The 14,151-nt window shown below is 47.8% G+C and overlaps 1 protein-coding gene across 1 annotated transcript in view; it reads left to right on the top strand.

The window, feature by feature from the left end:
- TANC2 (tetratricopeptide repeat, ankyrin repeat and coiled-coil containing 2) overlaps nucleotides 1-14,151 on the top strand; it is a gene marked incomplete at its 3' end in the record, with an annotated part of 210,504 nt that overhangs the window by 185,651 nt on the left and 10,702 nt on the right. The window contains exons 18-21 of the mRNA XM_084301019.1: nucleotides 1,443-1,628; nucleotides 3,592-3,685; nucleotides 9,801-9,934; nucleotides 10,316-10,439. Of these exons, the coding sequence (XP_084157145.1) occupies nucleotides 1,443-1,628; nucleotides 3,592-3,685; nucleotides 9,801-9,934; nucleotides 10,316-10,439 (538 nt within the window). The remainder of the gene's footprint in view (nucleotides 1-1,442; nucleotides 1,629-3,591; nucleotides 3,686-9,800; nucleotides 9,935-10,315; nucleotides 10,440-14,151) is intronic.

Raw genomic sequence — 14,151 nt, 5'->3', positions numbered from 1 at the left:
TAACTCTGGAGAGTCTGTAATTAGTATTCTGGAATTCAGGTCTGGTGCAGGAACTGCCTAATCATGCTGCACTAATGGCCTGCTGAAGTATGTTCTGGAGAAGTCCTTGAACCTCACAATGTTAAAATGGCAACGTCGCTTTTGCAGTGCAGAGTGTTCTTTAAATATCTCGTTGAGACACATTTTCCAAAAATTTCTATCAGACTTGTCCTAGAAAAATACCCTTTGTTTAGCTTTGTGGTAAGTGTTTGGAGTTTTAATTGTATGTAATGAGTCAAGTTTAAATATTTTGATGAAGAAGAAAATCGTACTGATATTTGAAGTGAAGCCTCCTGGAAACAATTTGTGGTTTCTCTATATGTTTAGCTTCAGTTCAAAAAGCAAAATAGGGGTTTGTGTAGTTGTGGTATGAATGTCAGGATGACTGAGGGACCGTTCAGGTCTTGCCGTGTTGTCTGTAATAATGCCAGGACAGTAAGAAGCAAAAAAAGAATACTGCTTTTACGGGGATATTTTGAGAGTTGGGTGAGTCCCTGTCACTTGGTGAATCTGCTCCCTCAGAGGGAATATTTGGGATTCAAACTGCAATGCAAAAGGCTCACTACCCAGGCTTTCCTTCAATATCCCTACCGTTATCAAGGAGGTGCTCAACACCCCAATACCAGCTGGGTTTAGTTTGGAGGCTGAGATGTTTCATAATGGCAAGCAGAAATGAAACACTGCTGTGTGAGTTTGCAAATGACAAATAATGCTTTGTGGAGCACGGAAGTGGTTAATTGGCAGGAGGATGGATGGTAGCTGGTCTGCCCGTCCTGTTCTCACCAAGTTACTGCTTTTGTGACAGGACCCAGAAATCCCAGTCGATGTATTCAGACATCAAGTGAAAACTATGTCGTGTCCTGAAAAGCCTACCAAATAAGTTCCTGCGGGGCTGCCAAATGAAATCTCTGTTTCCTATTGACTTCTGCTTGCATTGGTTTCACATTAGGGTGTTAGACTACAAGCTGAGGCACTGCTGTCTCTCTTGAAAGAATCATGAAATGATATCTGGGAAACAAGCTGTTTTTCCTTTTGTGGATTTGGGTAAAGGAGACGCCACCACGAGTATGATTTCAGTCCTCAAGAAAACATCGTCGCTGTATTTCAGGACACAAAGGGAAAAACGGTTTTGCAGCCTTTGAGCCTGAAGAAAACTGAAGCTTAAAAAAAAAAAAAAGCGACCTACCCAAAGCAAACACTTGTGGCCAAGAGGATGCCTAAGCCTGGGGCAGAGTTTCTCTGGGAATAGCTGTTTTCTTGTCGTGGAAGGGATAGTTTACCAGAAATATGCACATCTTGCACACGTGGCATTATTTTGAAACCGGGGCTGGAAACTCTGAAGAAAGGAAGACGCTTTGCCCAAGATGTGGCTTAATTGTGTTTTGTCGTCTTCTCTTTTCAAGGTGGATCACTTGGACAAAAACGGTCAGTGCGCTCTGGTTCACGCTGCTCTCAGGGGACACTTGGAAGTGGTGAAGTTTCTGATCCAATGCGACTGGACCATGGCTGGGCAGCAGCAGGGAGTGTTTAAAAAGAGCCACGCCATCCAGCAGGCACTGATCGCTGCAGCCAGCATGGGGTACACGGAGGTAAGTCTCACCAGCCCATCACTGCCTCCATGGGGTTTCGGGGAAGCCATACGTTAACGACGTTTCCTAGGCAAAACATCGAGCAGAGGGGGGCTGGGAGGTGGAGGCAGTGCCCCTTCTCTTCTTCCCCTTCCCATCCAAGGGTTCACAGATCCCTTGGCAAAGCCTGTGGTCTGGGCAGGCTTCCAAGAGAGGACATGCAACGAGCCTGTGAGTTGTTGGAATAAACCTTGAAGGAAGGGTGGATAAACAGTGTGTTGCTTACGCCACTCCTCCAAGTGCTCAGGGGAACATGAGACCACGCAGCTTCGGTCTGTTTGCTGGGGGGGAGAAGAGCTGAAGAGCTTGCTCCTATCGCAGTGCTTATGATTTGCTGATACGATAAATGTGCGTTTTCCTTCCGAGAAGCTGTACGCGAGGATTTCTGAATTGGTTGATTTCTTTGCTAAATTGAGCTCCTCTCATTTACTTGACTTGAGACTTTGCTTGTGTTAAGTGTAATCCATGAAAACATAGGTAATGTGCTCAGATCAGAGGAGCTAATTAAAGAAAGCTGGGAAATTCCTATTAGCTAAGTGACTGTGAGCTGAACCGATTAGAAGCAGATGTGACTTCAAAACCAGAAAGATCTGCACGCTGAGGACATAATTTGTAACAGGGCACAGCAATTTTTGAATGAGAATTTCCCCACAAATCATACCAGTCACCGTGATAAAAAGCAGTTTAATATTTGTGTTGTACCCTACATGTACATGGTTGCTTACAGAAAATCCTCCAGCTCCTTGTTTTGAGGTGCTTGTAGCCCTAGATGTAAGCTGATGATTAATTTGCTGTTTTTTCTCCAACCTCAGTGATGAAACAAGTATTTTGCATGTTTATAAAGTGATCTTAATCACTGGTGGAGCCACACTGGAGTCCTTGCTGGGATTATACTCTAGTGTAACCAGACCGAACTTTAAGCTTTAGTCAGGCAACACAAAGTCCACTAAGTATAACCCTCATGCCACTGTCATTCCTGATGTCCCACGGTGCACGAGAGCAGCTGGAAGACAGCAGTTGTCCCCCAAATCCCTGCCCCTCTAACACAGACAGCCTGTGCCCACAGGCAGCTGCACTCAGCAGAGCAGGCACAGCTTCCTCGCAAGCACTCAGCAAATGCTCCTCCTAGCCCAGACCCCAGCAGATAATTGTTTCTCCTAGACTGAGAAAAATGGTTTTGTCCTTCAGTCACGAAAGTAAAATCTCAATTTTCTTCTTAGCCTCTCGTTTTCTCTTGTCATGTGCTCCAAACGCTGAAATTGCCTGCCAGTTTTCAGTCAATTAAATCCTTTAATTTACCCCTGTAAAGAAGTTAGCTTGCTTCTTTGAGGTTTCAAGCATCCACAGCTGGAAGAAAAACATAGTGGAAGTCTTTTTAATGGTCTGCTTAAAGATGGTACTTAATAGAAAGGAGCTAATAGTTTCTGGAAGTAACTTCATCTTGGCTGTAGCTTAATGTAATGAAGACGCTAATGACTATAGCTGCACCATTGCGTCAGCTGCCTGTCACTCGGTTTTCCCAGCAGGAAAAGTGAATGGTCCCACTCATCGCACCCCGCCAGGTGAGTGAGGGGCAGTACAGATGGGCAAACAGCATTTTGGCACTGGCTGCAGCATCTGTAGCTCAACCCACAGCAGAAGTGCATCCGCTGCGTGCCTCGTCTGTAGCAGAGCAGACACCAATACAAGGAGCTGGCATTACAGAGGCTCATCGTGTGCAGTCCTCTCGAGACACTTTGGGGTTCTTTTGCTTTTATGGGGCAGCAGGTTCAGTGACTGATCTCCAGAAGAGTATTTACTTGAGCTAAGGGTGCCAGGTAGTGACTTTGTTCGTTTTCCTTCGTGTGTGTAGCTCATGTTCAAATGTCAGTCGTTTATATATAACGCACCGAAGTTCGTGAGCTGACATGTCATTTTGTTTTAGATTGTCTCCTACCTGCTCGATCTTCCAGAAAAAGATGAAGAGGAGGTGGAGCGAGCACAAATCAACAGCTTTGACAGTCTTTGGGGAGAGACAGGTGATTTCTGTAGATGCTGTAGCTTTCCCTGCATGTTTGTATTTATGGTCTCCTGCCACCTGACACATCCCTCATCCCTGCCTTTGTTTTGATGAAGGGAAAAAGATCAGTTTTTGATTTGATGATTTGATTTCAGGTGATTTGATTTCAGGTGATTTACAGATGCCAAGGTTCGGTTTGCACTCTGCTTGAGTAAAGGGTTTGGCTTTGGAAAATCCCGAGCTTCTGCAGCTCCTGGCAGTAATTTCTCTGAAACATCTCGTCTTAAGTTAGATGGGGTCGTGTGGTGGGTGGGAGGCCCCACCGGATATAACCCTAATCAGCTCTGGGGATCCCGGCTGCCGGGGGCCCCCCGCCTGGCCCCCCGCTGCTCCCACACCCTCAGGCCGTGCTCGGCCAGCCTCGCCTGGTCCCTGCTGCCGCGAAGAGCTCACCTCTGTCAGCCCGGGTGGTGGCATGGGGGGCGCAGGGCCGGGGGGTCCCCAGCCCCCAGCCGCCAGGATGGCCCCAGCAGAACAAAAAGGGAACGGTGGCGGCTTTTCTGCAACCCCTCCGCTGTGGGGTGCACAGCCAGCCATGCTCCAACACCACCGAGGGTTGGGGCCGGTCCTCTTTATTATCTTCATCAATGATCTGGACGAGGGCATCGAGTGCACCCTCAGTAAGTTCGCAGATGACACCAAGTTAGGTGCGTGTGTCGATCTGCTCGAGGGTAGGAAGGCTCTGCAGGAGGATCTGGATAGGCTGCACCGATGGGCTGAGGTCAACTGCATGAAGTTCAACAAGGCCAAGTGCCGGGTCCTGCACCTGGGGCGCAGTAACCCCAAGCAGAGCTACAGGCTGGGAGATGAGTGGTTGGAAAACTGCCTGGCAGGGAAGGATCTGGGAGTGTTGGTGGATAGTCGGCTGAATATGAGCCAGCAGTGTCCTCAGGTGGCCAAGAAGGCCAAGAGCATCCTGGCTTGTATCAGGAACAGTGTGACCAGCAGGGCTAGGGAGGTGATCGTCCCCCTGTACTCAGCTCTGGTGAGGCCGCACCTCGAGTACTGTGTTCAGTTTTGGGCCCCTCGCTACAAGAAGGACATGGAGGTGCTTGAGCGGGTGCAGAGAAGGGCGACGAAGCTGGTGAGGGGCCTGGAGAACAAGTCCTACGAGGAGCGGCTGAGGGAGCTGGGCTTGTTCAGCCTGGAGAAAAGGAGGCTCAGGGGCGACCTTATCGCTCTCTACAGATACCTTAAAGGAGGCTGTAGCGAGGTGGGGGTTGGTCTGTTCTCCCACATGCCTGGTGACAGGACGAGGGGGAATGGGCTTAAGTTGAGCCAGGGGAGTTTTAGGTTGGATGTTAGGAAGAACTTCTTTACCAACAGGGTTGTTAGACACTGGAACAGGCTGCCCAGGGAAGTGGTGGAGTCACCATCCCTGGAAGTCTTCAAAAGATGTTTAGATGTAGAGCTTAGGGATATGGTTTAGTGGAGGACTGTTAGCGTTAGGTCAGAGGTTGGACTCGATGATCTTGAGGTCTCTTCCAACCTAGAAATTGATTCTGTGATTCTGTGAGATTTATACAAAATTCCGCTCTTCCTCTCCTGATATTTGGCATATTTATCCAAAACATTTTCCTATTTCACTCTCTCTTTCCTTGTAACATGTAGCACTGACTATTAACTTATCCATTGATTCTCTGAAAACTCATCATTATTTAGCACCTGGTAATTAAAGAAAAAGTCCTTTTTGTGCAACACTTCTTTTTTGTATTGATGAATATAATGCAGAAGCCCTACCCTTCTAACTTCTACCAAGCAAAAGCAACCATTCACCCCTTTTACTTCACTTATTGCACTATCATCTCCATTTCTTGAGATATTCAGACTTGGAGTTTCTAGGTTTTAACCCCAATGACCTCCTAAATATTATCCACCGTCTATTGTACTCAACTCACTAATCTACTTGCATCATTGGTAATGTTCCTGTCAACTTAATACACCAAGGTAATGTTCCTGTCTGGGTAACAGAGCACTGATTTTGATTCTGTCAGCTTTGTTTAAAAGTGACATGATCCAAGGGTACAGAGACTGGCTGGCATCAGCTTTGTGCGTGGCCAGGTTGTCTCTGGTCTGAAGACCAAAGAGCTGGGTTACGTGTTGAGCTGATTTCTATGCTGTAGGATTGAAAATGTAGCCTTATTATGGTGTTGTAATGAATGGAGCCTACCAGAAACTATTCCTTCTGAGCAACCTCAGCTTTAAATGACTTTGGGAGAGAGGAATGAAGCGTCCCAGCATGGAGCTGGTCCCAGCAGGGCTGCTCTGGGCCATTTGCAAGGCATTAGGAAAAGCAGCAGCTCGCTGCACCCACCGGGATGGAGCAGAGCAGCAAGGGCATGATGCCATTATTGGTGGAAATAAGGCCAACATGTACAAACGGGTGATTTAAAAGTGCCCCTAGGGTATCACAGGAGAAAGAAGAAATTGGATATAGAATTATTCAAATGAAATGACGGAGTATTGCTAATTGGTAATAGGACAGTGGCATTTTTACCAGCCAGCCAGGTCATAACGCCAGGTCAGAGACCGCTTATTTAAAACATGCTCTGGTATTTGGCTCCTGAGGAAAGAGTCCTGCTGCAGAATAGCAGTGGAATAGCAGAATGGAAGGTGGTCCAGATGTCTTCAGAGTTTGATCAAAAGCCACGGAGATGATGTCTTCCTGCAGTGTAACCTCAGAAGCAGCATCGGCTACTGCAGATTCTCTTCTCTTCTTGGGTTTGGACAGTCCTGGGTTGTCTGGATTAACCTGGCACACCCTGGTATGAAGCCATGCACGTTTTCTCAGCCTGTTGTGTGACTCTTCTCTTCCCTGGAGCTCTGCCTTCACAGGTCACAGCTCCCATCCTCCTCTCTCCTGGTCAGCTCTGCTCTCTGGGCTGAGCTCTATGGTCTTCTCCCTGAAAAATCCCAGCTCATCTTTGTCCTCTTTCCTCCTGTCCTGGGCAGCGCTGCTGATCCCGACCTGCCTGTTGCCTCAAGGACTCTTCAGCAGAAAACGTTTCCCTCTCTGTCACTCTTCCTCTCATACCTTTCCTCACTGATGCCAAAAGCTGGACTCACACAGACATCAAGAAGTTCTGGGTTTCTGAGGGGATAGCTGGGAATGCAGACTTGTGATTGGCAAATTGCACACAAACTGAGGAGGTAAGATGGGAAAACGAGCGAAACTGAGCAAACCACCAAATTCTGCAGCATTTTCTCCCATCACGGGCAAGACAGGTTTATATGGATCACAAGACTCCCTTGCATGTTGTTTTATTTTTATTTTCCCAAAAGCAAATAGCAAGTTTAGATACATTTGAAGAGAAATTCTGGTTCCAACCTAAAAATAGCAATCTGTTCTAAAAATCTGAATCACGTCTTTTCTCTTTGTTGATACTTGTTGCTCATGTGTCTAATCTTCCATAGAGCAGAGCTGACTGCCTGGCTTAGTGATATCAGCCTGATATCATCCAAACGGCAGTGCCAAGTTACATCATAAGTTCAGGAATTGCTGACAGCACAACTCCAGATGGATTATTTACCCCTGGGACAAGGCTAATAGCAAAACCCAGCCCAAAAGTATCTGAGTCACTTGCAATAACTCCACCAGGGCTGGAGGTGCAAATGCAGCAAGAGCGACTACATCAGAAAGCGTTTGTCCTGCTGCCAGCCCGTGGAACAGACACACGCGCCATATAGGAGCCAGGAGCACGCTGCAGTTTCATGATTCCTTCTCCAGATAAAGTTGTTGTGTTTGGTTTTTTATTTTTTTTTTTCTTTAAGAAAACAGACACGCTTTGCACAACAGGCAGGGGCAGAATGTGCCTTAGCAAATCCCTTCCGCTTGTCTGACGTCCTCCCCGGTGCAGGGGTGCACGTCCATGCCTGCAGCTTGTCTGGGGTTTCATTGAGCTGGGACTTGAGAACTGCAGCAAGTCTTTTATGGCATTTATGCCAAGACTTTGTTATTACAGGGTGAGTTGTTCTCATGGCACCAGTCCTCATAGAAGAGTTGCAACTTGAACATTGACGTTTTCCAGCTCTGGTGGCTGCTCCTTGGCTGGTCTTGGTGGATTCATGTTCTTCACACTGGGCCATGAGCTCTCTGGCAGACAGTAGAACTTCAAACGTAACCGTTTCCATTTCTCTCATTTCCTCTATCACCTTCCCTTGACTTTTCCAGTCCTCTTTGGGCAGACGAAGGCAGCCTGGGGGAAGCCTTACCTTGGGCTGTGGGTTTTGTGGTGACTAGCAGCTCCTGCAGGCACATCAGAAACCATGAGGTGATGTCAGGAGCAGGCTGATAAGAGCACCTCAGGAGTGCTGGAAGGCTTAAATAAGCTGAACTTCTAGAAGTTTTCCTGAAGCCGTTTAATTGAGCTTTGGGGCTTGGACGGATGGACACAGCTGGCACCACAGGACGGGTTTGTCTCGCAGCAGGCAGCGAGCCCAGGTTGTAAGCATGGGACCTTCCTGAAGCAGCTCGGTAGCACAGAAGCTTTTAAGATTCTCTTGAGTTGGAGCTGCGAAGGACGGGCTGGAGCCACATACTCACGGCACTTGTTTGGACCCCAAGAAGTGAAGAACATCAAGGTACATCAGTGCCAGTAGCCAGCAAAGCAGAGAGGAAGAGGGGATGGCCTGGATCAAATCATCCTTTTCCTGTGAAGTCTTTTCCAAAGTACATTTCATGGTGAACACCGAAATACTGAGGTGACTTACAGTATCTTCATTGTTGCAACCATAAGTCATTTTGACGTGAAATACCTCAAATTAACCTGCAACATTTCAAGTGCAGGCAAGTTAGAAATAGAAGCCAAAAGCCCTGCATGCCGATCCCTCTGCCGTGAACATTAGACACAGTCCTCCTTCTATATTTGTAGCTTACGTTTAAAACCCACATGGAGCTGATTATAGATTTTGCAGTATGTTCTGCTTGTGGCAGGGAGATGATTTTTCTTTTAACTCTTGGTGTCTCAACTCCGAGAGAAGAAAACTCGACCATAATGTGGAACAGAATAGAGAATTAATTAAATCCCCCACCATTAACAGTGTTGCAGTTGGAAACCCATCAACACCTCGTAATCAGCCATCCCACAGAAATGTACTTCAAAGAAAAAAACAAGCTACGTCAGTTAGAAATAGACTCCCACCTTCTGCTCCAACTCCTACCAGAAGCAGCAGAGCCAGAGGAGCCGTGCTGAAGTGCACAGAAAGTTGGGGAGAGGAGGGAGGAACTGAAAAGTCTAAAATTAATACCAAAGACGAGCCAAAGGCAGGTCCTGCCCTTGGAACTATTTTCGGGCTGAAGGTGTCATGCCTAACCCAACGGTACTGGGAGTTAGCAGAGCCTATTTTGACAGGGGGAGGGGTGTCAGGTGTTCCTTTTTCCCAGAGCACCTGGAATACTGAGGCTGAGGGGTAATTGGGGTTTTGCACAAAGACCCTTGCAGGTGGGACCGGTCCTGGCCAAAACAAGGGCTGGAATTGGGGTTGCGCCTCGAGAATGTGTGAGCACACACGTGCAGCTCTGGCTTTCTGGTTGTTTCAAAGGTGCACAGGTTAAAGTGGGATACTGCAAATAGAAATCCTCCATCTCAGGGATGCTGCTCTGTGCTAATTCTGACAGGGAAAAGCCCCAAAGCCCCCTGACTTCCCATGGCAGGCAGGAATCTGCCCGTGCCTCCAGCTCAGTCCCGCACTTCATCTACATCTACAGCTCTACATCTAAACATCTTTTAAAGGCCTCCAGAGATGGTGACTCCACCACTTCCCTGGGCAGCCCATTCCAGTGCCTAACGACCCTTTTGGTAAAGAAGTTCTTCCTAATACCCAACCTAAACCTCCCCTGGCTTTCACAAGGATCTCACGTAGTCAGGATCTTGGTGAAAATAGTCGAGGGCAGGTTGTGAAAGGTCTTGCCAAGCAGGCACGTAGCCAAAGATCTGTGTTTTCTCAAAAAAAGTTGCTCTGACCCGTCCCATTTTCTTGGTTCGTTTTTCCTCTTGAGGTGGGCAGGCGGGGATGTCTGGTGTTTTGGGCACCCTCACGTTGCTATCTGCTCACCCCTCTCCTCTCCCCTGCAGCTCTGACGGCGGCGGCGGGCCGAGGGAAGCTGGACGTCTGCCGGCTGCTCCTGGAGCAGGGCGCCGCCGTGGCGCAGCCCAACCGGCGCGGGGTGGTCCCGCTCTTCAGCGCGGTCAGACAGGGCCACTGGCAGGTGAGCTGGCCTCGCGCGGCTTCCAACCGACCCCTGATGAAGCAGAGAAGAAAACACAGCTCTTCTGGGGATTATAATAATGAAAAGAAGAGCTTTTGCCGTTTTAAACACCCCGAGCTCTTGCTCTCTGCAAACAGCTTTTGTTTGTGTGCTGTGTTATCGCACCGTTTGGCACATGAACGGGATGCACTTGACTTAAAGGGGTTTTTTTCCCTTTACCTGTCTTGCTTCTTCCATGCCCTAACGCTGCAGCAGTAATCCCAGAGGGTGACACGCAACTCGGGGGTGCAATTTCAAGATGTGGGGATCCCCCTGCTCCTTCTCAGCCCTCATTTCTCTCCGGCAGCCTCTCTAGGTGTGTCCCCGCTTTGTGTGTTGCAGATCGTAGATCTCTTACTCACCCACGGTGCTGATGTGAACATGGCAGACAAGCAGGGGCGGACGCCGCTGATGATGGCTGCATCCGAGGGACACCTGGGCACGGTGGAGTTCCTGCTTGCACAAGGTCAGTGCTTGGAAGCGTGGTGGAGACTGGCCACGGCGAGCCCTGCCGCTGTGTCCTGCACAGCTGGAGTTCGTAGTGTCAGGGGGGATCATGACCCCGTTGCTGGATGGGGCACTTGAAGAGGTTCTCAACACCTTATCTGGCTTTATGGAGAGCAAGGTTGGAGTAGGCCGAGTATTCATCTTGGCTATCCGCTTTGTTTTCTCTTGGATACTCACAGCCTCAAAACACCACATTTGGGTTAGTAATTAACACGGCAGCGTAGGACAGGTGCTTTGAGCATTGAGTGAAGAATATGTTCTAGAACAATCAACAGGACAAAAATCAACAAGTGCTGCAACTGAACCACAAACACTATGGACCAGACAAGTGAGAATCAACCCCAGGTCCAGGGTTTGGGGCACATTTTAACACTCCCATTTTTAGCACTAGTATTGTTACCCACAGTTTTGACACCTACATCAGCAGGAAGGTAAGGCCCTGACACGGGCAAGGATTTGGTATAGTGGGTGAAAACAATACAGGATTGTTTCAAAAATAGTCTGCCCTTCAGTCTTGCACTCACAGATTCACTTTGCTCGGTACTTTCAGTGTCTCATAACTCCTCTTCACTACGAGTTACTCAGTCAACAAGAATGTCTTCCAATTTTACTCATTTCTGATGTAAATGTTTGAGGTGAGTCAGAACAACACAGTCTGCAACCTGTGCAAACATGATTATTACTTACTCTGTAGCTCCTTAGATCCTTTTTTTTTTTTTTTGACTGATAGCCAATGTTTGGTTGGTTTGTTTGGGTAATTTTCCATTATTTTTGGCTAGACATAACATTTAATTCTTGTATCGTTATTTGATATTTTTATTTCAGGTAAGATCCCTGTTTGGGAAAGGGATATTTTCTTCATATCGTAAGTGACTGTGTCTGATCTCATAGCCAAAACGCGAGACACTTGAACATTTTACATAGTAGTTGTAAAAACATTCTTTTTTTCCACTGTAGAATTGTCAGGCTTCCAAGTACAAGTTTCCCTCTGCCTGTCCATCCTGAGCCACAGGCCTGCAGGGTCCTTGCTGTTCAGGGCTGTAACCTGCAAAGGGATGTGACAAAGATCAGTTTGAGGCATTGAGTTTTCTATGAATTAATTCAATTAATTCTCCTCTGTTTTGCTTTAAGAAAAAAAAAAAATCAAATTACGCTGTCTCTAGATGTTTGAGCTGTACCATGGCCCTCTTTGCACTTTGCCTGAATATGTGTAAAATGATTAAAATAAGTGAGTTTTGGCAAAGTTGAGAACTGTGCACGTTGATGAAGGCTGGCTCAGTGGAAGACGAAGATAGCAGATAATCTGATCCTGGCTTTGGGTGGCCAACAAATGTGCGTAATGCTTCCCTGGCTGTTTGGACACCAAGGGCCCAAGAAGTCAAATCTGTGAAAATCTTTTCATTTGAAAAGGACCATCCTTCTAAATAGCTCAATAAACTCCGCTGAATATGCTCTAACACATGGTCCTGAAAAGTTAGCTCAAGCCTGGGCAGAGTACAGTGATATATGGTGGATTTTAATTAAAATGGCTTTGACAATCCTGCTCAATGTTTCATTAAAATCAAAGTGTGTGAATCATAAGCCATAAGCATTAATTAGTGTGTTGCAAAGCAAATCTCATTTGACTGTACTTGATTAACACAGTCAGCGTTTGTAAACACTTTTTATTAACAGAGTTGCAGTCATCAATCAATTTGAAATCCAAATTTCTGGAGGTACCTGTTGCTCTCGCTTGGTGCCCAGAAGGAACGGACATGTGAACCCTGAATTAAAACTTTCCTGGCTGCAAATCTGCCAAAGCGGGTATTTGTACAAATCCATGTCAGACAAAGCAAATAGGTCTTGATAAGTGTTCACTTGGGAGAAACCTTGATTCTCAATCTCATTTCCCTGCAAAAACCCATCCTGGAAGCTGTTTTCCCCAGACAAAATCTTTCCCGCTGCATCAGGGATCGGTCCCACGAGCTCACCTTAAGCCACTTGCCCTCCAAGCCATCACTTGTTTCACGTCCAACTGCCTTGGTCCTAAGGAGGCCGGAGATGCCCCGAGGAGCACGGGATGCCTGGTGGTGCAGTCACAGAGAGGTTCGGGGAGCCACAGCTGCAAAGGGACCTTGGCTCTTCTGTGATCATCGTGCCCCGCACACACAGAAGCAGTGGTTTGGCATTTTTGAAGCAGTTTGCGTTGTCCTCTCATGGAGACCTTCGGCTTGCATTGCTGCCCTGAGACCCTGAAGTCTTCATGTGTCAGCCTGAGGTATGGTGGCCCTTCCACTGGACTGGGAAAAGAGTGGGAAGGCTGAGCAATGAGGAGGCTTTCCAGGCTTCCCTCTTTCTGCGGGACCTTTCTCGCCTGCTCCAGAAGAGTCGGGAAAAAGCCACGAGAAGACTTTGACTGCAAGAAAGGAACAAATAAGAAGGGACGAAATGAGGTTTGTCCTCTTTTACTGAGCAGAAGGCGGCCTCATTTAGCTGAGGGTCATCTCGAGAGCTTTCAGAGAGCTTCAGAAGGGTTCCTGGGTGCCACGTGGGGCACCATTAGAGGAGTTTGTCATAGATTTGAGCTGTCCTGCAGCCAGCGTCCCACCTCGGCACGCCAGATCACCCCAGCCACTTGCTTGCCACCCGCCTCGCTGGCCTCTGCACTGCTGTTTGGAGGCAAGCAGCAGGCAGGATGCCGTGGCTGTGCTGAAAGCTCTAGATGCAGCTTTCTGAACATTATCTCCAGCAAATATTCCTGTGTTCTGCTCCTCCGCAAACAAGAAGTTGTGCAAGCTGGAAGACATCGCAGCTCGCTATCGCCTTGGTAATGTGTGCTAACCAGGGGATGTGTCAGCTGGGATGAATGGGAAGGTTCAGGAAATTCACATTACTCCCCCACTTGCTAAGCTTTCTGGAGCCAGTGAAGAACACACGCTGGGTGGTTTTGAGTTTACCTGCAGGAGGAGAATACTGCAGCAGCAATTCAGCCCAGCCTGCTGGCAGGAGCATCCCGCAGGTAGCCACAATCCCTCGGAGGAGCAGAGCTGATACACATCTCTTCTGCACGCTCCAGAGTGAGAGCCCTGCCTGTGCCATGGCAACAGGACTTGTCTTCGTGCCACGAAGAGGAGTGTTCACTTAATGCTGCTGTGCAGATCTCGTATGCGTACCCATATGCCGTATGAAGCAACACTGACCCGTTGGTATGGCAGCGCGATTTCTTCATCCAAGAAAATGTCAAGTCCCCCTTTCCTTGGCTTGCAGTTGGCAGTAGTTTATCCCACAACGTTGTATTTATGTTGGGTAAAGTTCAGGGAGAAATACTGCTGGAAATTGTGTCGATTCGGGTAAAGGGGAGGGAGTGAGGAGGGGGAAATATGTGCCTTTTTAGAAGAAATAAGCCGAGTTGACTTAGTTCCCCTGGTACACTGCGGCCTGCTGAAACAGCAGAATGATCCTCATCCCTGACTCACACAGGCTGGAATGGGTTTAGATGAAAAACAGTTAAAAAGGAAGATTGATGTCTCAGATGAGGGATGTCAAATCTACCCTGCTGCTCAGAAGATGTTTGCCAGGACAGCCTACGGAGCCACATGTGAAAAAGTTTGCAGCTTGGCGTGAATAAACTCACTTGCCACAGTTCCTATCAGCACATTTGAAGTAGTGATGGAGGGTGGGATACACGGTGG

This window comes from Netta rufina (genome assembly GCF_964035555.1).
Source record: "Netta rufina genome assembly, chromosome: 24".
NCBI classification, from domain to species: Eukaryota; Metazoa; Chordata; class Aves; order Anseriformes; family Anatidae; genus Netta; species Netta rufina.
Note: the sequence above shows the minus strand (reverse complement) of the source record. Positions and strands in the feature narration are given on the sequence as shown.